At 50.2% G+C, this 25577-nt stretch overlaps 1 protein-coding gene and 1 long non-coding RNA gene across 5 annotated transcripts; one reads left to right on the top strand and one right to left on the bottom strand.

Moving 5' to 3' along the window:
* Positions 1-1752: 1752 nt before the first annotated feature.
* On the top strand, positions 1753-9765 carry LOC130539731 (uncharacterized). Of its 3 annotated transcripts, XR_008954207.1 has the most exons (4): positions 1756-2886; positions 2991-3129; positions 5573-5663; positions 5867-9765. It is a non-coding gene; the product is annotated as an uncharacterized LOC130539731 (long non-coding RNA). The 3 variants fall into 3 exon arrangements; XR_008954206.1 differs by having other exon boundaries at positions 1753-2886; positions 5573-9765; XR_008954205.1 differs by lacking the exons at positions 1756-2886; positions 2991-3129 and adding an exon at positions 3152-5129.
* rnf144aa (ring finger protein 144aa) lies at positions 9641-25548 on the bottom strand. 2 transcript variants are annotated; one of them, XM_057058276.1, is made up of 8 exons: positions 25050-25548; positions 16719-16869; positions 16522-16626; positions 16033-16093; positions 15194-15410; positions 14416-14563; positions 13968-14057; positions 9641-12513 (listed from the first exon to the last, which is right to left on the bottom strand). In XM_057058276.1, exons 2-8 carry the CDS (start codon positions 16851-16853, stop codon positions 12382-12384), a joined length of 888 nt encoding a protein of 295 aa, XP_056914256.1. In that variant the 5' UTR covers positions 16854-16869; positions 25050-25548; the 3' UTR covers positions 9641-12381. The 2 variants fall into 2 exon arrangements, with proteins under 2 accessions (XP_056914256.1, XP_056914257.1); XM_057058277.1 differs by lacking the exon at positions 25050-25548 and adding an exon at positions 22788-24087.
* Positions 25549-25577: the final 29 nt, after the last annotated feature.

Here is a 25577-nt window from a genome sequence, read left to right as displayed (position 1 = left end):
GAGAGGTGATGAGTGGCACACTTCCTTCTGCCTGTTTGTCTCTCCATCCCCACCTGTCTCTCTTCGCCAAAGCTTTCAGAAGCCGCCCGAGCAAATCTGTCAGGCAGATGGGGGGCCGGCTTTTAGCGTGTCACACAGGCAACACAATCTGCGGCCCACAATGCAGTGCGTTTGAACCTCGCAATGCCCGAATGGCGAATCGATGCAACGCCACGCACGGCCCAGATTCTCTGAAGAATCCCTGTCTGCGTCTACCTTCTGTTGGGCTCCTTCAGAAGAACTCTGCATCTTTTATTTATCCCTTGAAATAAGGCTGGACCCTGACGAGAACATAGGGTTGCGCGCGCAGACACGCCGCCTCGCACGCACCCATATACACACCCGTGCGCAAATGGGCCTCCTTCTGTTGCCGAAAAAGTCGGCAATTATGGAGAGAGATGGGAGGGACAGTTGGGATTTGCATATGTCGTAGAGAGAAGAAACTACATCTCCCACAAGGCTCGGCAGTGGAAATGAACCAGCTGTCCATGGTTTGTAGATCAGATCCCATCCTCTAGATTACGAAATCACAGAATAATAAGGACCAAAAAGTTGTGGGCCACGCTGTTTGTTCCTCCTTTGTTGTTCCCTAGAACAGAAGTTATTTTGCTTCAGCTGCCTCCGAGCTGTTCGCCATGTGCCAATGTTTGGTGCTCTGTGCTCCACTTGTTCTCCTTCTCACACAGAAAATCAGAAGTGCTCCAGCCCTGCCCCTCCAAAGCTGTCATGTGAACTCCCGCCTTTTGTTTAATTTACATTTTGAGGCACAGCCCATCAATTCCCCGTCTTCCCTCTGCCCCCTGCCAACGCCACCACCCCAACACACCAACTGGCCTCATCAAAAATGCAGAGTTCAAACTAATTAGTGACATTTGGTCGTTTGTGAAACTTTTTTCCCCCCTCGCCAAGCTCCGCTTCTGTTGGCCTGATGCCTCACAAAACATTTCTGTGCACTCATGAAAAAAAAAAGAATCTATGCCATAAGCTAAAGAGGTGTTGATGGATGATAAGGTTATTAATTATCTATAGGTCAACCAGCCGTGTGTAGAACATCCCAGAGAATTTGCATTGCAGCCTGACAGCAAATGTATTAGCATGTTTCCATTGAAAAATATGACCTCCTGACATCATCTTAGACATCAGTAGCACAGTAGCATAACATGTATACGCCAACCATCGTTAGCATTTCTGGAAAAATAACAAATGGAAACATTTTTGAAAACTGCACAAATCATTGAACCACTTTAGATTTCATGCCAGGCCACTAGTTGGCAGCACGTTTGTTCAATGCAGAAACACTCGCGTACACACAGATTCATCCCACTTAGATATACAGTAGTAGTGTAGAATCTGCCGTTATACACACGTTGTTGTTGTTGATCTGGCACAGGAAGGTACCGTCAGGGTGTTTCCATGTAAACAGACAGCCAAACCTTAACCGTGGAAGAGTGCCCATCTTGTAATTTTCCCTCAGGAATTAAACAGTGCCTTGTTTATTATCCGGAAAAGTCTCAAATCCACACGCGCTTGTGTGATGATTTTCACGGTAAAGTTTCAGCGCATTCAAAACTTTGCTTTTGTCGCCAGCAGACATCTGTCTCGCCGGTTAAAAATAAACCATCAGTACGAAGGCAAACATCTGCGGGAGGAAGAAAAAACAAACGGTGTGATAAAACGGAAGCTTAATTAAACAGATAAGATGGCGGCGTGTGCAGAGGTGTCGCCGCCGCGTGCTCGGTGGGACAGGCGAGGGCCCGCGTGCAGCACGGTTTGACCAGAGCGAGGATATTTTTAACAGGTCGCTGTTTTTGAGGTGGCAGACAGATGCGCCGGGTACGAGTTTTCACTGGCTGATTGAGATCTGAGAGCTTTCCAGTTTGTGTGTGAGCGCGCGCGTTCCCACGTGTTATCACTGAGGAGCAAACCGGACTGGTTGGAAATCATCTTTAAGGTCATCCTTTTCAGCCGCGCATGTGAATTATGTCACATTAAGGCACGTGCTGTCCACCGTGGCTGCATTCACACATGATGCCCTGCTGGAAGTGCAAAAATGACCATGAAAAATCTGATCGTGACCTGATTTCTGGAGTTATCGGACCATTCAAGGGATCATTTAAAGAGCAAGTGAGACAATTTAGATCAGATTAACACATCTATGTTTCTCTCCAATGCCCATTAATCTGATTTATTTTGTTCTTACACACAAGATGTTTTGAAAATAATGGAAAGTTTGAGCCTATCATCCAAAAGAAATCCGAAAAATGGACTGCAGCTTGTAAGCCGTGCTCTGTGGCCATGTAAACGGGCCAATAAGGAGGCTGCGGGCGGATTTTTCTGGCGTTTGTTTCATGGCTGAACTTTGCAAAACAAATCTAAGAGTTTGATAAAAGGATGGCTGCAAGGCTGCGGGTTTTTGTTCCACTTCTCTCGGGCGTGAGGCGAGCACTTGAAAAACAGCAAATCCACAGAAGTGAGGAGCAGCGCAGGTGAGGGGAGGAGAGCGGAGGTAAAAAGCTGACAGCGTTAATATGGAACCAAAAGGAGATTGCAGCCTGGCAGTCACTCAAATCCTGCACCTGCACCTTTATAAAACCAGCCCTCCGGTGTGCCTCTCTGGCTCCCACACTCTCTTTTTGTTTCACTCTCCATGTGCTGCGGCTCGCGGCGTTGTCATTTTCGGCATGTTTTCCGTGCGCCTTGCACCGGGTGCTATGTGTTAATTGTGGCCATCCTTGGGGAAGGAGAGAACGATGAGGAGAACCTGTTCTGGATCCGCCGTGCCAGGTTGTGTGGTACGACTCAGCACGAAGCTACAGACACCTGGTCTGCCTGAAGGGCAGAAGAAAGGTAGACTTGGCTTCTTCTCTCCTCTCTCCTCATGCCCTCTCTTTGCTTCCCATTCGACCTCTCTCGTTCTCTCTTTCATCCCCCCTCACTCTTTTTTTTCCCAGTCTCTGCTATCCTCGAGCTGGTGGAAACAGCTGCTGTACAGCCAGCACACTGGCATCCTATGCAACCAGCCAGGCCTTTCCCATCAATCATGGCAGAATGCTCACCACTGTTTGCAGGGAGGAACTTCAAACTTTCTGGGTCAGTGACTTTGAAACTAGTGTGTTTGCCAAAAGCCTTGGAAAAGCTGATAATGTGTCAAAAAGTGCAGTAGGAATGTGTGTTCTCAGGAAGTCTTGATCTGTCTCATCCATTAGGGAGCATGGAGTGTTTCACCAAGGCAACAGGGCCTCTCACAGGAGTGAGTCCACTGTGAGGAAAATTAGGATTTAGGATTTTGATTATAGGTGTAGCAGGGGGAAAAATGAGGAAAATTAGGATCATTGTGGTTCCAAGAACAGAGAAGCTTGGTCATTCTCTCAAGGTTGTGAGAACAAGAGCAAAGTCAGCATATTTCTCCTTACGTCACATCGAACTCCTGTGTTAGGCCCCTCCCCCCGCGTCACCTTCTTCAGCTGTCTTTAATAGGATTATTTGAAGTTTTACGATTTCTTCTTGGCTATCCAGTGTTCACGCCAGTCAACTTTGCTCTGTTTTACTGCATTAGCCACACCCACTTCAAATTTCTGACCACTCAAACAATTGCTCTCAGACAACAAAAGGTTCGGCTGGAATTGTGCACAAGCTACATGCTGCAAAGGCCCCAGACCAAAAGAAAGAACAAACATTCTTGGTTCTTGGAGCATGTAACAGCCTTTATTTAGCCCAAACTCTAGGCTCCTACAGGGATGACTAAAGTGTTGCTATATGACACATCGGCACGTGCAAACGGAGAGTAATCGTGATAAATTTGTTTGCTCCCGTTCCCACCCAGCAGGTTGGTTTGGCCATCAGACTCATGGAGAGTAGTGTCCACAGCCAATGGTTAGCATCATATAATTAAGATCCATATCGGTTCGATGGCAGGCTGCTAGCTGCAGCCACTTGGACCAGGCAGGTCCACTTCTCACTCTGAAGGTTATTGAGCTGTTTTAGAGACCATTGATCACAGCTCTGTGAAGTTTATTTAGCAACATAATCACAGTCATATCAAATCTGCTAAAGCGAATGTATTATTGTACTGGTGGCCTTGGAATTATAGTCTCTTTTGTGTGCTTTGTTGCTGATTTCTGGCCTTTCCACTTAACTTCAGACGTTTGCCCTCAGCTTTGTGGCCATATGTGCACATGGTGGCTGAGTGATGAAAAAGTTTTCTGTTTTCATATTCAAGTCTGACATATTGAGGAATGGAAAGATGCTGGTGGAGTGCTTGTGGGCAAAGACAGTGACATACGGACACGGTCTCTCTCTCTCCCTTTCTTTCTCTGTCTCTCTCTCCCTCTCTGCCTCTCTCTCTCTGCCTCAGATATACACACATATGCACACAACTCTTGGTCAGCAGCACAGATGAGTTCTGGGAAAACAAGCAGCTGCAGGAGGAGGAAAGGACCATAAGGCTGGTCGGCTTGCCAAATTTCATCATCTATTATGGATTGCCTGAGATGCACACTCAGATGCAGCTAGGGGCATGTCTCACATTCACATGATTCACATGCAACCACCAGTCGAGATGCACTCGCATCTTCCACACACATACACACATCTGGTATTAAATCCATTGAACTGTGTACTACCAAACCTTTCGGAAATAAAGTTAAATCTTTAGTGTTATATGGACACACTAATTCAAGCACGAGACATCCCGTCAACCATATTAATTCAGCTGGTAAAGTTTTCATTCTTACTACAACAGTTTTCAAGCCCAGAAGCCAAATCTCTTACAGTATGTGAGCGGTGCCAGTGGGTGTAGTACATCATACCCACCGCTAGGGGTCACTGATGTCCATAACGCTGATTGATACGGCCCTTAAAAACAAATACAACAAAGAAGACACACAGACTTTCTGGAAATGAGAGACAACAAGTAGCTTTTCATAGAATATAGAATAATAATATATATAGAATAAGTGAAAAACGTATAAGAATATTACAACAGCAGCATGTGAGACCGGGGCTTTCTGGACAGGGATGGTTTATAAAGGCTAAACCTTTGGATAATCGTAAAATAAAAGGCTAGATATTATATATCAAGCTTTATTTCGGTAAGTTCCTCATTAAAAAAGACATACGAACGTTAAATACATAGATAATACAGATACTTTTTAAAAAATATTTATAGATAAATATACTGACTTTTTACACTTATTTGCAAACCCTTATTTTAACAAGGCTTTTTAGCAAAGATACTGATGTTTAGTGTTTGAGAGTAACAGTTCCACTCCTCTGCATGTCTTGTATGGGTAAAGATTTGCCAGTAAAGCAGAAGTTTGACACTTGTGGCCTCTGGAAGTCATCAGAATTCATTCAGAGTGGTTTTAGGATGAACAAGCAGCTTTAGAGATCTGTCCTCAGCCTCTAGACACTGTCAACACTGTCGAACAAACTGTGCGACATTTAGCAATAATCTGACCCGCTTTAAAGGACGACAGTACGTATTCTCTCACAAAAACTGGCCTGAAAATATTCACATACAATATAATTGCAGCTCCTGCAGGTGACTAATCAGGCTCCGCCCACTGAAGATGACCCCCATCAGGCCACGCCTCCTACAGGAAGGCAGGCTGTACTCCAGTCAGGTATGTACTTATACACATTCATTTATTTCAGCTGTCTAGTGATGATCCTGTTGACTGATCCTCAGAACCACCCGTAGTCGCCTCGCTGGCCTCGGCGCCGCCATCTCGACTGCTGTAGTTACATTTTCATGAACGGTCTTGGCATTCTCGCTGCCGTCTTCAGGAGGGATAACTTGTTGTCGCGCGTTTGTGTATCTTTTCAGAGGGAGCACTTTGGCAGGCACCATTACCGCCCAGCAGTAAATTGCCTTGTAAATTACGGTGCCGGGGTAATAACGCCAGATTTGTACATCACCGGGAGTGGAGACTGTGTCTGTCTTGTAAATTTAATTAAACAGCAGGTGCAGAATCAGGTCATATGGCTTTGATGTGCCCCATGTGAGAATGACAACCAGACAAAGATTCTAATACCAGCAGCATTTACATATTTTTGCATGAGGCGGGCGGGGAGTGGGGGGGTTCCGCCGATCACCTTGTAGCGTATTCAATTTGCCCCAAATTAAAGAGGATTGAAATTAGCTGTCACCTTCTATTTTAATAGATCTGCAGCTAAACAAATGGTTAAGCTCTTCAAAAAAAACCATTTATTTGTGGCGCGAACATAAACTCAGCCATTAGCAACACCTAGCGCCGCCGGTGTCGCTCCCGACTAATTGGCTTTTATTGCCTGTCTATTGTGGGCGCCGTTGGAGTGAACCCACTTGTGTAGCAATTAAAAAGCTTTAATAAAAAACTTCCGTTGAACAAGATGTGACATTCAGTTAAATCATCTTTTATTAGTGAAAAAACCAAAACAAACGTTTTCTTGCGAACTGGAATTGGGCTTTAATGAAGACCTCCGCTTGAGCTGATGTGCGCTCGAGCCAGAAATCCTCCTCTTGTTGCTGCACTTGACCTCTGACCCCGTCGGCGGGCTGTCTCGACTCCAGAAGGCCCTTTTCCTCCGTGTCAGTTACTGTCGAGCCCCCTGCCAGAGATCGCAGCGACGCGTCTGCGGCGTCGGTTGACCTGGAGGCAGCACCTTCGCTTGTTTCCTTTTTTCCGTGCATGTGTCGGGTGGAAGTGGTTGATAATTACCACCCAGGATGTAGCCATCTGTGCCGCCCTTTCACGGCCTGTTAAGCTCGCTTTTCACAAAGTTTGCTGTTGACAGAGGGCACGCCGGAGGAGCGCGCTGGAAACGACTCTACGCTCAGGCGATATTGAAGGCAGCGCTAAGGAGCTGATGTACAGGTGGGAGGCGGGACCGGCGGGATCGCTGAGGATGCTGGTTGATGGGAATGATGATTTAAGTGGAAAACACAGGGACTAGCTGTGGGGGCACATCTGCGTTTCAATATGGCTGCATCTTAAGCTGTAGAACCTCAGTTAGTCTTTGATTAGAGGAAAGTCAGAAGGGGAGACTGACTGACTGGTTAGTGTGTGTGTGTGTGTGTGTGTGTGTGTGTGTGTGACAGAGAGAGAAAGAGAGAGAGATGAAGGAACAGGTGCATGGCTGGAAGCTGTCTTGATGGTAGCAGCCCTGTACCGTCCGTCATCCCTGCTGGCTGATGGTCTCAACCCTCCCCATCCAAACACACACCCACAGCCAGGAAAAACATGAGAATGTGCTGAAAAATCCATCCAATTCTCTCCCACGAAATATCTCTTTGAACCCTGGATGAACATCAAAGGTGTTGTTTTGCTTTGATTTGATCTTTGACATCCTAAACAAGAAAGAGAACGCGTTGAAGTGGAATCTGTTGTGCTGAAGCGAGCTGAATCCTTTTCAACCTTCGGCTCTCCACCTGGCATCAACTCCGCCTCGTTTGTTTTGGATGATGTTTTCTCTCCTCCAACCCAAAACCCCTCAGGATCTCGCTGTTCTCGCACCTCGCCATGACAGAGAACAGAGTCTGCTCCCCTCCCCAGCGCTCCTGCGCAGCAGCTATCTTTAACAGGCAGACGCGCCGTCCCAACAGGCTTCGTCGGGGGGGCCAGGTGAGGAGGCTCAGGTGAATGACTCCAGGCTAACTTCTCCCAGATAAAATCAAGGCGAGAAGGGAGGAATGAGACAGGTGGCAAGCGGAGAGCTGTTGTAGACCTGTTTGGTTTTTCTTTCCCTTCATACTAAAGATAAGTAAAACTCAAGGAATCTTCTAGTTTTGGGCCTGAATATTCACTTAGCTGGCTCCTTTTTCCTGGTTGCTTCATTTAAAGCTGCTCAGATCCGTCAGTCACGACCTGTCACCCCGTCTCGGGGTAAATTTGATGCTTGGCAACTCTTCTCTGATTTTTATCTGTGTGAATAACTTGAAACGCCAACTACTTCAACCCCCCTTCCAACTCTAGCGTCTTTTGTTGGACTGTAGCGAAACATCTAAACGGCCACCAGAGGGCGCTGGAGACGATCGTCCGTCAGACTCTTCTTTTCATCTTTCATCTAGTTTTCAAAGCATCTCAAGTCTCATAATGTCGGTTTCTTTCATGCTGAGCTTTGGTACCGGAGATCCCCCAGATGCGTCAGTGTCGGGTGAGGAACCCGGTGCTCGGCCCGGTCCTTTCAAGTCAAGTGGAACAAGATCAACAAATACTGTACATGGCTTTGTAGCAGATCTGACAGGCCGCTGTGCTGCCTCGCAGAACCGCGGGAAGCTAATGAGAGCTAATAGGTGTCAGAGGCTTCGGGGACGCCGTGCAGCGCCGTTACACGCTGGGATTAAATGGACGGGGGGTGGGCCTCTGTCATTTCCTGTCAGTCATCGGCTGATCAACAATGGCCCCCAGTCACAATTAAAGCCCTGCGTACTGTGCGTGCACGTACAAGCACACGCTCAGGCCTGTTATTAACCCTTCACCCCCGTCGAGAGGGGACCTCTCAGCTTTAGATGTCGATTCATGTTTACTTGAGTCCTTCCTTGGGGGGCGAGCGCTGGTCATCAGGGAGAAAGATGCTTCATACCGCTGTGATGAAGACGTTCTGTGGTGGATATTTGATTACGTTTGCCCTCAGTTACACCTGATCTGTTGGCTAATGCTTTGAAATGTGGTTGCAAATATCTCAGATTGACCTTTGACCCCTATCTTCACCCTCTGAGCAAGGCTGTGATTCTGTAACAGCTCTCTAGTTCCCCCTCCTGGCAATCTGGTCAACGTCACCTAAGCCCCCAGTTTGGTGGAAGGCAACTCTTGCTGGCAGGAAGCTGCCTCTTAATTAAGACTTTAGGTGATGAAGGAATAATGAATGTGCAGGCTCTTCTAGGTGCTGATGCTCCCCCCGGTGGAGCAAAATCATGGTCAGAGGTTCGACTCTTTATGAAGCCGTTATGATGGACACATCACAACTACTTAAATATGTTTAGGGCTTCCAGACCTTCCTCGAGGTTCACCTGGCAATAAGCTGATGGAAGACAGATGTTTTTACGTTCCTACACCCCGAGAGTACCACATGTCTGGGAGGGTGCAGAGAGGTCTTCACTAAACAAGAGCAGAACACTTCTGAATCTGGGCCACATCTCTGTCCTTCTTCCTCTCGGTACCAGGAGGAGCTGGCGGCGCCACCACGTCCCGCTCTGTCTGAGCAGGTGCTCTGGCCCCGTGGCTCTCGGAGACGGAGCCCGGCTCGCTGCTTCCTGTTTTTCCCCGCGGTTCGGCTCTTTTGTCCACCTCGTTCACATCAGCCTCGGCGATCGTCGCCGCGATACCCACAGATGGCGACTTCCTGTGGTCCGGCCCGCTGATTGGCTGAAAGGCTTCCAAACAGGGAACAGCTGGGGAGGGGATGATGCATCAGCGTCGTTTGCACTTTCGTTTTCAGGGTTGTCTCGTTAATGCTCCCGATCCCGCATCTGGCAGGAAATAGACACAAAGGCGGCGAGACGGGGGGGAGTGACCCGTTCCCCGGAAGACCTCGACAAAAGATCAACATCCACGTGAACCTGACGGGAATATGAAGGCAAGAATCAAGCAGAACAAAGAACGTTGTGATCAGAACAGGCTTTCTGTAATTTGTCTTCTTTTATTGTTGCTGTATCCATGGAAACGGGCAAAGTGTAATACAGAAGCCGTGCAACAATATTTACACGGGATTAAAAAAAAAAAAATAAAAAAAATTGTGCTTCAATTATTTTGTCCCTGTGATGTTTTTCAGACCAAGACTTCTTTTTTAAATTTGAAGTACACACCTCTAACACCAGGGGGAGCCATTTCCCCTAAACGTTGCAGTGAATAAATGAGATTTTAAAAAATAATCACAGAAACGACCTTTAACACCTGCTGTCACAGTGTTAGTGGAACTGTGGATTAACTCTGACAAATTTCCGTCAAATCTCAACAAATCCTCATTTAATAACGTTAAACCCAACCTGTACGACACAATTCAGTGTGAAACGAACGATTAATCAGGCCTGAGGGCAAATCATGTGCTCATAAAACAGGAAATCAGACAATATCAGTAGTAAAACAGCAACAGAACATCAAAAGAATTTCTTTAAAAGCCAATGGCTGGGTGATAAAGGTGATGCTACCAGAGAGGCTACCATATTGTGATATAAACACGGAAAAATAAACATGCATCTTGTAGAAGTTTGTCCTTGTAACCTCACTGGACCCAGGATGTTGCCGTCACCGGCGCCGACGCTCGCTTCTCTCCGTTTGGCCCTTTTCCTGTTTGTTGCATAACGCAGCATCTGCACCTGATGAACGGCGCCGAGGAACGGAACTAAGGAGAACTGCTGGAGAACCCCTCAGGTTCCCCCGGGTGACGAAGCAGGCACCGTAAACACACGCACACACACACACACACACAGATCATGTTAGGAGTAAAAGCTGCTTGGCACAATCGTCGGTTAAAGTGAGAAACCTTGTGGAGTCGAGGTGGTTTTCATGGGGCTGAAGCACCGATTTGAACAAGAATGTAAAAACTGGAGCGGTTTGGCATCAAATTGTGCTCAAGCTTCAGGACGGGTCAGTGAACGCAACGCAGATCAGAAGCGAGGCGCCTGAAATTTGACGCTACTTGATAAAACCGATCAGCCAAGTTCAGGTCGGAGCCGAAGGTTGTTTGGCTACTGCTGATCCTCAGCTGATCCATCACGACGTGCTACATTAGCTGCAGGCCAGGTCCCAAATGGCTTTCTCGGACGTTGGAATGGCTGCGTGTGAAACCCAAACAAGCTCACAGAACAATGACGGGAACGTGGATCAGACTCAAATCGCTTCTTCCAACTAAAATGATGCCGTGTTAATTGATCCTGGTTATCCTGGTTTCAGGACGTCTCTCCACCCAACGCTGTTGAAGGTAAGGGCCACTTCCTCCCTCCCTGATGAAATGAAATCATGATATGCACACGTGTGACGACCTGCTGCTGCTTCCGCCGTTCCGACCCGCCCATCGTGAACAGGCGGACACCTCAAACGAGCGCTCAGCCACAAACTTGCATAGATAAAGTGATACAGTAGAGAGCAGCTTCACCGTTGTGTTTGCACATCCTGGTGAAGATCAGCTGCTCGTCGTCTGAGCTCAACCTACCGGTGAGGAAAATAACAGAAGACCGAGACATTTCAAAAACCAAAGTAAACACAAAGACGTATGCAAGTTTGTCATTTGGGGGCAGCTGCTTCTAATCAGCTTTGAACAGCACAAAACAGGTGACGTATATGAAGGACATCATAGAATCATCTCGAGATAAAGGGCTTCAGTGACTGTCATAGCTGAAAACATGCTTTTCCCTGGGATTATTCCTGATTTGGACGACATTTTTCTTAATGCACAGGGGAAATGCCTGATTTTGGCTAGTCTCAATTTAAGGCTATGCATTTCTATTTGGCTACACCGCCACCTAGAGGCCAACACCCACATTACTGACATCTATTTAGTGTAATATTCACAAGGATTCCACAACATGTGGATAAAAGGTCCTCTGATTTGGAGTTTTTACATCAATGCTTTCATTAAAGAGGAGTACCACTCAATCTGGACTGAAAAGTGACTAACATGCATCAGAATTGGCCACGACGACGATGAAAGAAGCATTTTAGCAGGGAAAAGAACGAACCTGGAGTTTACTCATCTTCTGAGGAGGAAGCGTATGTTTATTTTGAGTGGCATTCCCCTTTAATAAGTTCGTCTTGGACTTTGGAAAACACTCAAAAGTACAACACAAAGACTATTCTGCGCACGGTTCTATTAAAAGCGACAGGTTATAAAACATTGACATCATCAAAACCACGTGCTGTACATCGAGTGGAGTGAAGACGGCGCCCCCCCTCCTCGACCTCCGTCGGGAACGCGACGTCAGAGTCACGTCCCACGTGCAGTTCGAGCCAACGCCAAGCGCGCGGTGATGCTCTAATGCTACGGATCGACTGCAGAGCTACGTGGGCCGTCGTGGTTGGGGGAGAGGGAGGCAGACCCACAACACAGAGCGAGAATGGAGCGGTGCCCCTGCACCACAGAGTGCGTCTTTACCCCTTCTCTGTCGACCCAGCACCGGCACAAACCTCCGCAGCGTCGCACGTCAACACGCCGCCCCCTTAACTAGTCCGACTTGTTCCTCTCAGAAGGCCGAGGTCGCCCCCCCCTCATGCAGAGCGATGGATCCCCGAGCGGCCGGGGCCGGTGCAGGCTCAGCCCAAAAAATATGAAGCGAGGGACAGAACAGAGCTGACAAAGTAAGAAATAAAAAGGAAGGACGGCGCGTCCTTGAACTGGCTCCCTGCTCGGCCTCCGGGGGCGCCTTTAGGTCGGCAGCGGGTCGTCGTCGCCTTTGCTGCACTTGCACTTGCAGCAGAGCACGATGGGCGTGGCCAGCAGGAGGAACGGGGACGCCACCAGCAGGAGCAGCCCGAAACCGGCGAAAATCCCCACCACCTGTGAACACACCCGCAGACACAACCTTGCTTTCAGAGACTTAGAGAACCACTTTCTGATATTTCATATATCTTGTGGCCTTATGTATCTGTTGGTAGTCACACGAGGGTCAGCAAACGAGGGAGGGGATGGAAATTTAAACATTACCCTAGTCATTTTCAAAAGAATAATTTTATGTACTTATGCACTCATATCCTGACAACATGGACTCATATGTTGTTTCGGCAGGAACTGGGAATGTTCTTTTCCGGTGGTTCCAATCACCTGCAGTTCCACATAATGTCCAGCAGGTGGCAACACATCAAGACGGTATGATGGGTTCAAAAAGCACCATTTTTTTAATCAGTTATTTCTGTTCAGGTTTATTAGTTGTCCCGGCAACATATGACATCACTGCTCTTATCACCGCAGCACCATCAGTGCAATTTAAGATCAGCCACTAAAATCAGTGGTCAATAATTTTGTATATTGTTGGGTTATCACGGATATAAATACACGCTGCAGTGAAGGTGCGCAAGCCCGCCACGAGGGGGCGGAAGACACCAACAGGACCAGCAGCAGCCTCACAGGCGGTCACGTGGCTGCAACAAGGGTTTAATCACAGTTCAGTGGTTTTTCGCACATTTTAAAGGGCAAAAAGTCATTTTGTAGCCTCACACGCGAACAGGTCTCTGAGGGCGGGTTATTATTAGCATTACTGCTGCTTGACAGGAGCTGCTATCACGGAGGAAAGCAGCGTACGGAGATGTTTATCACTCTGCATATGCAACGATGGCACCACTCGCACAGAAACAAGACACACGTTTCCAAACTGGTTTTCATGGGGAAGGAGGGGGGGGCAGGTATATGTCGCATTTATGAGGGCAGAAGAGAGGAGCCATTCTAATTCTGCGAGATGGGGAGGGAGGACACGTCAGGGTTAAACAAGGGGAGCGAAACAAGAGACAAAGGCGGAGGGAGCAGTGAAGCCCTAGCTTGTTTCCACCAGCAGAACTGTAATCATACTGTATGACTCAGCCTGCCCCCACTGGGTAACAGATGCTAGCGTGCATGCTAACCTAACTGAATAACACCCCCCCCCCCCTTTGGTGGCGTTAAAACGGAGCATTAGGGAAAAATTCATGTCTGCTCAATCCCTGTTTGTAATCTTCCTTTTCACATCTAATTTACCAGCCAGTCCTGTCTATGAAATCCATCATTCCCTTTGTTTATTGGTTATGTAAACCTGGTTTAAAGTCCACAGTGGACATAATGGGCTTACTAAGGGACAGCGGGACACTGGGACACTCAGGCCGTCTGAGCCGTCCCTTTTCCCTTTTGTGTAGTCAATATAACGGCGGCCTGTCAAGTGTGTGAGTCAGACCGAGAGGGTGGGGGGCAGGGGCGGCACGTGTGTGTCCGCATGCTGGAGGGAGAAGAGCGTGAGGGGAGTGTGTGAGAAGAGGCGTCCTCACCTGTGTCCGGTGCCAGATGACGGACGCCCTGGAGTGGCCCAGTTTGTTTCGGCAAGGCCCTTTGTCGTAGTGGATAAGGAGGAAGTCATCCTGAGACACACACACACACACACACACACACACACACACACACACACCATCAGCAGGCAGACAGATACAGGGGAAACTGCTTTCTGAATGACTCGTGGGCTGTTGTGCTCACATGTTTAAGACTTTTTAAGCCACCGGGGCTCAATTAATCCCTAGAAAAAACAGGAAATGCCTCTTTTTTCCTATTAAGACCAAGGCTAAGCTGCAATATCCTGATAATGAAAGCCGTTAGTGTCAAAGCAAACAAATAATGCCTACGCTGAGGATCCCCGGTGTGCAGAATTACTGCAGAATCGTGTTTCACAGGAGAAATTCAGCTCTCGGTGAACATTAGGAGCGTTTCCAGCATCCAACTCACATCCAGGGACTCCAAGCAGTACCAGCAGAAGGCGTGCTTGCAGTTCTTGCACATCATCTGTGCGCAGCCCTCGTCCCTCTCGATGTAGACTTTGCATTTTGGACACCGTTTGATCGGCGCGTCGTCTTCCTCGTTCTTGTAAAAAGAGCTGGGAAAGAAAAAGGGTGAAGGGATGGTGATGTCACCACATTAGGAGACATCTTAAAAGTTGAAACTCTGATATTCTATTCTAGCCAACAGTGGACTCTTAATCCGTTCTCCCCGCTAATCCGTTCTCCTTCCTGGATCTCAGCAGAAAGAGGAATGTTCTTCAGGTCAGGGAACACTGCAGCGCTTAACGCCAGATAATACATCCATGATCTGGAAACGGGCCCGTCTCAGTCTACTACATCTAATTCAATTTTACAGACTAGCTAAATGCAGTTAAGTTCATTTCAGCTAATTGAAGCTGAGCGCAGCAAACCCCAGCCAGCGACAGATAAATGACAATAGCTGCACTCTACTAAAGCTAAATACACCTAATTTTTGCATTTTCAGCTGAAGCTAACACCCTGCTGTAGTGGTGCTAGCGGCAGAAATCGATCTTAACCTCTGCAGCATTAGCTTGTGGCTAACACGGTATCACCAGGCCACCTGAACATTTTCTCATGTATGATTTATGAGTAGCTCATATCTATGATACGAAGGAACCGTGTTTAAACTAGCTAATGAGAGGGTTAAGGCTAAATAAGCTCATTCAACACAGATACAAAAGGCAGGATGGTGTCAGGAGCAGTACCTGTTCTCTCCCGGGAGGAAGGAGGTGATGGGCAGGATGTTCTCCGGGCAGGCCTGCCCAGGGTGCCAGCTGGCCTTGCAAGCCGAGCAGAACTCCAGGGCGCAGACGGCGCACTGGACCAGCTGGGGCAGCGCCGGAGAATCTGTCTCCTTTAGTTGGCACACGGCCTGGCAGGTGGAGGAGGGGCACCAGGTCCGGCACGGGTCCAACAGCACCTCTGACAGAACAGGGAGACGAGCAAAATCTTAAACAGTCGCCCATCTGTTTATCAAGCTGAAGGAAACGGTGGGATTCTCTTTGCGGGAGCATCTTAGACACGTTTTCTCTGGGATTCTCCGAGTTTATGACACTAAATTCAGATTTCAGCATCTTCTAAAGATCCTCACTCTTAATCTTAAATGTCAGATATGGGATGTCAGTCTGGGTCCCTGGCGGGGAGTCGGCAGTTTTGGACGGTCTTCCAGGCTCTTATCTGATGGGAGCTGGTGTTAAGTCGCAGGATCCCGTTACAGCCCAGAGAGGTGTTGAGCTGGAGCACCTGTCACAGAACACCGCCTTCCTGCCCGAGTCTTAGCCGTCCGCCGCTGATGCCAGATCTATATTTTAAACTACAAGCCCAACAGGCCCCTCTGAGTCAGCCGCTCGTCATCGACACCTCGTCACTAACGAAGACGGAGGCGCGCCGAGCCGACGAGCTTCGGGCTGCTGAGCAGAGAACCCACGCTGGGAATCGATGGTGAAACACGTCGGGAGCTGACGCCATCGCTTCCGATGCACGAACGCCGACACCTCGTTCAGGACGGCGGCGAGGAGCTGCGTCTGCTCCTGCGCTGACTCACCTCGTTCAAACTGGAGCTTCTTATATCTCTGCATCACCTCTGTGGCCACCATGCACTCGATCTATCAGGGAGGAGAGAGACACGAGGACATGAAAGCTTCAGCACGGCTGCAACTAGAGCCAACTGCTCATCGATCTTCTCCTCCAGCTGCCAGGTGTTAAAGGTGAATGCGTAGGAAAATGTCCTGCTGAATGGAGAATGTAAACAAGTAGTCACTTCCAGCCCTGCTGTCACAAACAGGCCGGCTGGCAGGAGGCCGAGTCCCATGATCGATCTTCCTTAAGTTCTCTGACATTTCAGGGTAGCTTCGAATCCATTAAAGCCGCCTGAAAGCGCTCAGATTGACCATCACAAAGACGGCGGGTCCATTTTAGGGTGATAAAACAGCATTTACTAGCATCACAACACAGTATCTCCCTTTTCCTCTATCAATGAACTCATCAGAAACAAACAAGAACAAACTTCTGGTTGGTTTTTCCGAACATCTACCTCGTTTTCCTGCAGGTGTCCTCTTTTGGGACAGGCAGAGTCGGGACAGCTAATCGCAGTCTCCAGCCCTTCTTTAATCAGAAGTTCCACATACTGCTTCAGGCACTGCGGGGGGGATGAAGACACATGTGGAATTAGCTTATGCTAACAGGAAAACACACAGCACGGATAGAGGAACGCCAGGAACGCCTCCTCACCAGAGTACAGAAGACGCATTGGCACTGCGTGATGGTGGTCATCTGCTCCAGAGGGAACTCTCCAAGGCACAGCTTACAGGACACCAGGGGGTCCATGGCCAGCTCCCTGTTGGGACGGTAGCGCGCCGTGGTCATCTTCACCGCCGCTGAGCTGGCAGACAGACAGACAGACGGGTTGTGAGCGCCACGAATGAAGCCATGAGCGAGAGAGACACTTCCTGCTCCGCGGAAGATGGAGAATAAAGTCCGGAATGTGGGAATCTGCTTTTATAAACCAGCCTGCTGGACCTCTCAGGTCGTTCCACTCATCTTTCTGAGGGAAAAACCACTAGAAAAGTGCTAAAACTGTGGTAGCGGCGGCCCGATCCATCTCAGCTCGCTCCTCTCTGCGTCACCGGGGCTCTTTTGTGCCAGACGGTTATTTTAGGCCGTCTCCTCGCACCCCGTCCTTCCGCTCCGAGAGCAGAGAGCACCCACTCGGGCCCGTACGCGAGACGTCAGCGCCGCCGAGCTCTCCGGCTGCTGCCTAGCAACGGGAAGGAGGGAAATTATGGAAGAGAAGGAAAAAAAAAAGTGCTGAAAAAAATAAAGAGGAGAGATTGGGCGCCACAGGCGGGGGGGGGGACAGTAACAGCAGGGGGCGGAGACAGCTCTCCTCACATCCCCAGACCTGTGCGCCGCCAACATGTGACAGCTGAGAGGAATCAAGGGCGGGAGGGGTGGGGGGGTGGGGGGGGCACCTTTGACCAACATTACATTTCAGCAAATACAGGAACGATAGCTCACGCCCCTCCCCCACACGTTAGCAACAGGAGCTAACTCAGGGTGAGGAAAGCGGCACCCATCCATCACTCTGGCCAGCCGGCCCCCAGCAGGGGGGGGGGCAAGGTGCTGAACATGGAAACAGAAGCATAAACGGCGATTTGTTATGGAGATGGAGCTGATGGAGCCTGACCTCTGAACCACTCTGCCGTGAGCGCCGCGCCTCTGGGAGGCATTTGCATCACCTGTGGAGGTCCAGCTGCACGGGTCAGGCTTGTTTGCATAGCTGAGGGCAAAGGTCAGGCAGACAAACAAATGTGGGTCGAGGACGCAGGACGACGGCGCCCTGACCTCTGGTCATGTGGACGCCACCAGGAGACTTCAGCAACAAGCACTCGGGGCTGCAGCCGCACCTCTGTGGCAGGTGAGGACCCCCCCCCCTTCAGAACCACTGGAACCAGCCTGTTTATTTATTCCGCTCTAAGCTCCTTTAGACCCGCTGCCAAAACCACCTGGAGCTGAAAACTCACAACACCGAGAGAGACCGGCTAATTCATTATAATCTGCCCTGCCAGGGAGGGGAGGGGAGGGGAGGAGAGGAGGAGAGGAGAGGAGAGGAGAGGAGAGGAGAGGAGAGGAGAGGAGAGGAGAGGGGGGAGAGGAGAGGAAGAGGAGAGGAGAGAGGAGAGGAGAGGAGAGAGGGGGGAGGGGAGAGGAGGAGAGGAGGGGGGAGGAGGGGAGGAGGAGAGGAGAGGAGGAGGAGGAGGAGAGGGGAGGAGAGGAGGGGGGAGGGGAGGGGAGGAGAGGAGGGGGGAGGGGAGGGGAGAGGAGAGGAGAGGAGAGGAGAGGAGAGGAGAGGAGAGGAGAGGAGAGGGGGAGAGGAGAGGGGGAGAGGAGAGGAGAGGGGGAGAGGAGAGGAGGGAGAGGAGGAGAGAGGAGAGGGGAGGAGAGGAGGGGGGAGGGGAGGAGAGGAGAGGAGGGAGGAGAGGAGAGGAGAGGAGAGGAGAGGAGAGGAAGAGGAGAGGAGAGGAGAGGAAAATGAGCTTTCTAGGCTAAAGGAGAAACGGTGTGCGGTGGCGTCCGCCTGCTGCATTATTCACCACGTGTCCATTATCACTGTGGAACACGTTGGTCCATGTTCAGTCCAGGTCCTCTCCAGGACCAGCCTGGCCCTGTGAACCTGGACCGGTGGATCCAGGCTTTCAGACGAGAGGTCACACATCAACCTGCACCGAAGAGGAGAAAATACAGCCATTATCTGCTGGCTGTGCACGTTTGTGTCAGGCAGGCTGGAGGCTGGGCCTGGCACTGCCCCCCCCCAGAGAGACAACACGCAGGGGAAAATGGACCTGATCACCATTATATCCTGAGCAGCCACGGAACTGCCAGGAGATGTGAATAATGAATTTGTGCACGTGTGCGCTCGCTCGTTCCAGCTGTGGCGAAGCAGGTGAGCAGACAAAGCGCGGCGCCTCCGACACCAGAGGGACCAGAAGAGTCCAGGAGCAGCGGCAACGTGCATCGCTCCGCTAATATGAAACATCAGCACGTGTCTCCAACAAAGCCGCCGTTCCTCCGCTCACCTTTAGCTCCATTCCGCTGGATTATATAATCCCATATCAAAGCATTGCGTAAGGGGCTATTTATGTAGCTCACCTAATGTGAGACAAATGTGGGGAAAAGCCGTTAGCCACTCCGCGCGCTGCTAGCTGTCACATTTCCATGCAGCACGTGGAGACGGAGTCCTCGCCGTGGAGGAGCGTGCCAGGAGGAGCGTGCCAGGAGGAGCGTGCCAGGAGGAGCGTGCCGGGAGGAGCGGCGGCGGTGAGGAGCAGGAGGAGAAACAGCTGAGGTGATGTTATTCTACCTGAAGCTTGGGCCCAGCCGGCACCGCGCACCTTCAGATCGGGTTATTGTGACCTACAGCTAGACCATCGCAGACAGCCTGAGGGACACGCTCCTCCCAGCTGGTCCGACCAGTTTGATCATGTGATCCACCTCACAAACAACCAGGGGAATCAAATAATCAAATATGGCTGAGCACACACTCCAGAGGGTGAGGGAGAGAGGGAGAGATGGAGGGATGGAGAGAGGGTGAGAGGGAGAGATGGAGGGATGGAGAGAGAGGGAGGGATGAGAGAGGGTGAGGGAGAGAGGGAGGGAGGGAGGGAGGAGAGAGGGTGAGGGAGAGAGAGGGAGGGATGGAGAGAGGCAGGGATGGAGAGAGGGAGAGAGGAGAGATGGAGGGATGGAGAGAGGGAGGGATGGAGAGAGGGAGAGGTGGGTGGTCAGCTGGAACCAATGCCTCAAAAGTGGGAATACTGGGAACATGTCACAGGAAGCTCACGGAACTATTTCTCACCATAATGTGAGTGAAGGATTAGCAGTGTTCTGTGTATCAGACACGTTCCAGGTGCTGTTGTCTGTCCTGTCCTGTCTTGTCCCGTCCCGTCCCGTCCCCACTATTGAAGCAGTAAAAGACTGCCCCCTTTTCCACCTTCTGGTGCCTCTTTTTTTACAGGCCACAGTTCTTTTTACAGCACACGGATGATGTCATCGATAAAAGTCGGATCAGCTGGGGACACATTCTGTCTTCGGGCAGATTCTAAAGATTACATTACGACATTCTTGACATTTCCGTACGTATCTGATACCAGTGTGCTCATAAGATAATTAAAACTTATACTCACACACACACAAACGTACTTTTGTGAGATCTATGATCCCTCTATGATCCCTCTATGATCCCTCTATGATCCCTCTATGATCCCTCTATGATCCCTCTCTGACAGCATCCCTAAGACAACATCTTAAGTTTGACTGAGGACCAGACAGCATGATCTGCACAAAGAACACACACACCCTATTTTTAGAATGTGAGAGGTCATGTGAGAGACTCTGTGTGTGTGTGTGTGTGTGTGTGTGTGTGTGTGTGTGTGTGTGTGTGGTGTGTGTGTGTGAGAGAGAACGGTGGATGGGGACAGTAACCATCTGTCCTTGACGTGGGGTGATACGACTTATTTTTGGCCCTCAAGGTATTACACAATCACACAGATGTATTTTAGCACCATGACCTGAATGTGTGTGTGTGTGTGTGTGTGTGTGTGTGTGTGTGTGTGCGGGTGTGTGTGTGTTGCCCATAACAATCCAAAGTCGCCTCCACAGGCTGGACCAGGCAGTGGCCGGGGTAAGTGGGGCAGAAGGCCGGACTGCAGTCTCGCTGGTCCCCTGCCACTGTTGCTGCAACAATGAGTGACAGATCTGACCCAGTTGATCCACAACAACAAAGTTCTGGTTCTCCAGAGACAGTAATGACACACACAGTGTGTTTAAAGCCCTATTTGCTAACTTGTCTGGTCCTGCTGCACCAAACCACAACACAGTTCCGGCAAAGGTGTGTTCCTGGGCGTGACCCGCCCACCTCGGCGCTGGATGTTGCGCAATGCAACTTCCTCGTGTAGTTGAGTTTCTCTCCCAACCTGTAATTAAATCTGGAATGTTCTTCCAGGCTTTCCGGCCGTGGCAGAGGTCACGGCCTGCTGTTCTGGTTGCACAAGCGAACCCGGCTGTGACATATCGAGTGAGGAAACCTGCAGATTCTGTCCAACACGAGCCCGTCGCTGTAGTGGGCCGCAGCTCTCAGAAGCTCTGTTCTCCAGTTTCTTCTTCTTCTTCTTCGAACGTTACTGTCAAAGGAAAAACCTCCCTGAAAATCCTGAAAAAGCGCCTTTTCCCAGCAGCTTCCTTGGCTGCAAACACGTTTGGACGCCGTCCTCTTCATCATGTTACGGTGTTTTTGTCACTTAAAACCTGCGGCTAAAGTTCTTGTGTACTTTTATCCAAAACCGGAATCAAACAAATCAAACCTGGCAGAACTCACCGTTTGGGAATGTTGTCTGTTAGAGCTGCTAGCTCAATTTGGACCGTTTCCTCCTTCCTGTGCCAGTTTTCCCCACCTTTGAAGTAAGTTTCGTTAGAGATCCCGCCGAGATCCCGTCCTGCGTCAGCGTGTGAGTCCTGCTGGCTTGTTTGTCCAGGGTGGACGACTGGATTTTGCCAAAAGGACGCCTATTTTCCTCAACGGTAAACAGACTCAGGAGCGGATGGAAACAATGGACGCATTCACGGGATGAACCAATTTGAATTTGAGCTAATTTCAGGCTTTTTGGAATTTAAAAGGAGCCGCGGGCTGTTTCCATAGTGGGAAACATCTGCAAATAAATATGTTGGCGCACCATGGAACCAACTATAGTTGCTTTTTCTAACTGAACAGCTTTTGAAGACCTCTGAAATCCTTTATTCCCATTCTAAGGACGCTCTGCTGCTGTGGGCGGCCACCGTGGGGACCACTGGCCCGGTCTTCACTGGGTTTTCGTCATCTAAACGAGACAGCACCAGTTAGCATGGTCCCAGAGTGTCGCGCCCGGAGCCTGGAGGAGAGAGACGGTGCAGCAGAGACCTGCAGATCTGCACTGAAGCGCACATCTGTGCACGTTAAGAGCCAATCAGACTGTCTCCAAGTGAGAAGGCACGTCCGGGTTCATTACAGCGTCTGAGACGCTGTCCACTCACGGCGCCGAGCAATCCAGTTTTCATGGTCACGGGGGGGGAGGGGCTCCAGGGCTACTCTCACCGCTGTGCAGCCAAACTATTCCCAAGCAATGTTAGGAATCACAAGGCCGGGAGCAAGGTCCATTTAAAAGTGATTAACTGGTGTCGTCCCGGGACCGCGTGCACTCAATTTCCTCGTTCAATCTGCAGCCATGCCGGTGCCAACACATCATCATCATCATCCTCCTATACAATAACGCATCCTGTCTTCTCCTGCCCCCGGACGCACGGAGGGAAACAAGGAGGAAGCCTAAAAGGTACCTTAGGAAATGCGCCAGCGTCCCATCGCTGGCTCTGCTGGTGACGTCACGGTGCTCATGGTTCGATGTGCTCATTAGAATTTATAAGCCCATTTAGAGGCTTTTGGGTCCCCGAGTAATGCGATCCTCTTTGAGCCAGAGCAGCGTTAGCGCCTAAATGAGGCGCTCGCTATCAGGGACGTGACATAATGTTACATATTAGAGGAAATCAGACAATAATAAGCAGGGGAGGAAATATCAGAAGCACTGATTATTCTATTGTTTCCAGAGCTGCAGGCTCATTATCCTCAACGCTGCGGAGGAAAGAGCAACTAAAACCGAGACCGACAACGTCATAATCACGCCTCTTCATTTATTGATTAAAGTGGCATCACGTGACCAGACCCAAAAGAAATCCACTTGTATTAAGAATAAATAGGAACAAAAGTCTGCTTACCGTTGACTTGTGAAGAGGCAGAACGAGGATGACAGCCTCCGTTTGAGTGGAGTAAAGGAAAGTCGCTAACCCCAGGTGACTAAAAACGTGAGAACGTGACGGAAACACGACCCGCTCGACTGACAGGCGCTCGGGTCCATCTGAGTGGGTGGAAAGACCCAAGACGTGCTGCTTCCTGACTTTGTTTTGCAGCGGCTAACTTTAGCGCGACGGCCCCGGAGGAGCGACAGCAACACTCCAAGTGTCCCATTCAGGTTCTGAGCTCCGGACTCAAAATGAAAACGTTACTGTTTCTGTTGCTGCTCGTTTCTGTGGGAATCTAATTTGTTTACACATTCTTGCTAAGCGGTGGAGCCAGTCAGCAGATCCTGTAACCAGTCCAAACGGAGCGAGTGAGTTCGAGGCCGAAAATTGAGGTCAGCTATGAAAAATTCCAAATGGCTCTCCTTGAAATTACAATGTTATCTTTATTTCAGGCTACGCAACAACGAATATCATGACATTTCTGCTTGACTTGCTAAGAAAGAAGAATAAAAACGAGCTAAACCACGTCGGAGGCAGTCAAACATCATAGAATAATGTGACGAGCGTGATGCTAACCAAAACACAGAGGCTAGCTCTGACATATTAAAATCATTATCAGGAGGCCATTTTGGTAGCTTCTTAAACACTCCCTCCTCTTCCTCACACCAAAAACTGAACAACTAGGAAGTGACACCACCCCTAACACTGACAACACCAGGCTGAAATGGCATTTAAGCTGTTGCGTAATCTTTGGCTCAGGCAGACGGCAAACCCCGGAGACAGATGACACACACAAATCACTCCTCTAGATGGACCAATGTCAGCGGAATAAAAGGGCAATTCACCAAAAGGTGCAGTGCAGCAACACACTTCAGATCACAGACAGCACGCGACCTTTAGAGGAGACGCTCCCTTAATAACTACACGCTCAGGTCTCTCTGGTTTGGTCCCCGCATGCCTGCAAGACAAAAAACTTTTCATTTCCGTGTTAACCCCCCAAACGTGGTTGCTAAGCGACGGCTAAAATGCTCATCAGATCGCGACAGGCCGCCGAACACAACAAGACTTTAGAAGTTTGCCTTCACTGTGTTGTCAAGCCGCAGCATCTGTGGGTGGTCATTGACTCAAGCAGGAATTTAGTCCGACACATCTGGGCTCTTCTCACAAGTAACTGCGAGAATGTGGAAAAGAACTGGAGGAATCCCAACTGGAAAAACTGGAGCGCGCACACACACACACACACACAGATACACACGCACGGCGGTGTCGTGTCTGCCGTCCAGGCCCCAAGTGTGGAGAATGTGTCTTTATTTTCAAGTGAAGAAATGCTTCTGGGGGAGTGACGCATCGGCGAGGACGGGAGTCCACAAGGGTGGGGCCACTCCACAGGTCTGTAGGGGGACGCTGCTCACCTCCAGCCACCAGTTCAGGGGCTACTGGTGCAGGCAAATCTCAGCTCCAGGGTCAATATTTGTGTCTGACTTTGGCAGCAGAACCGCGATGGGATGGCTGGTCACTGCTAGGCAACCCTTTGCGATCCTACCCTGGGAGCAGTTTACAGTTTTGTCGCTATAGAAACCACTTTTTTTCCCAGTTTCTGACTGACGGAGAGGCAGTTTGACGCGTTTATCCCACCCCCCCGGGAGGGGGGGGGGGGGGGTTACACTGGAACGCCTGCAATAATACTGGAAGCATGTCACAGGAGAGAGAATCGATGGCGCAGAATGAAGAGGTTATTAGCATAGCAGGCTTGATCCTGTAGGCCAAATGTAATGTTGAAAAAGGCCCTTAAACGCACCATGACGTGACGGTGACACGGGTAAAAACCCCAAAACGTCTGCTGAAATTAGCAGTACGTGCACGATCCCTTTACTCTCGGCATGGGAGCACAAACCCACACTCCTCATGGTGGCCTGGTTTCAGAACTATGCCTATAATCTGACAGGAACCGGGGGGGTCGCTGCTTAAAATGGAAATGGCGGGTCAGCTGGTGACCCCTGAGGGCTCAGAGGAGCCATCCGCTCTGAAAACACGGGAGGTTTCGAGCTCAGATGCAACGCACGGAGGAAAGAGCGCCACAGCCCGCAGCAGCCACCTGACAGCACAGATGCGTCTAAACACGCACGCACACGGACACATGAACACGTCTGTCAGCAACACAACCTGCAGTGCACACCAAGACGTTTCACTGCGACAGCCGCCCCCCCTGCACGCCGCGACAATAACAGGGAGCCGTACCTGGCTGGTGGGATGACGCCGTGCTGGTGGTGGAACCCCGGGGAAGGCTGAGCAGATGATCTCCCGAATTGGATTAACGAAGCGGCGGCCAGGCGGTCAGGCGGAGCGGGAAGACGGCTGGGAAGGGGTGATGCCCATGGCGGCTACCGTGTCCCTCCAGCAGCGGCGGGGTGGAAACATTTGACCTGCTCCTGTCGCCCACAGCGCAAATGATCGGACCCCGGTGGAACACAAACACCGACGACCATCGGCGACCGCGGGAGGGGGGGTGTTTTTGCTCGACAGCGGGGGTCGGTCCTCCTCCCTCGCCGCCGACTTCCGCGAGTGCGCCGCGTCCAGGCGAGGTTCGGCGACTAATGTGAAGCTCGTCCTCGCTGCGGAGGAATCCGGAGGCGGTGTGTTTACCTCTGAGCGGCTCCTGCTGCTGTGCGCGGTCGCATATCAGCTGCTGCGCACTGGAGAGACGCCATTTGTTCCTTCTGCTGCTCCGCTTCAAGCGGAGCGGAGCGTCACTTGGACAACAGCGCC

The sequence above is a fragment of the Takifugu flavidus genome, chromosome 16 (assembly GCF_003711565.1).
Source record: "Takifugu flavidus isolate HTHZ2018 chromosome 16, ASM371156v2, whole genome shotgun sequence".
Taxonomy (NCBI): Eukaryota; Metazoa; Chordata; class Actinopteri; order Tetraodontiformes; family Tetraodontidae; genus Takifugu; species Takifugu flavidus.
This window is presented reverse-complemented; position numbering and strand designations above follow the sequence as displayed.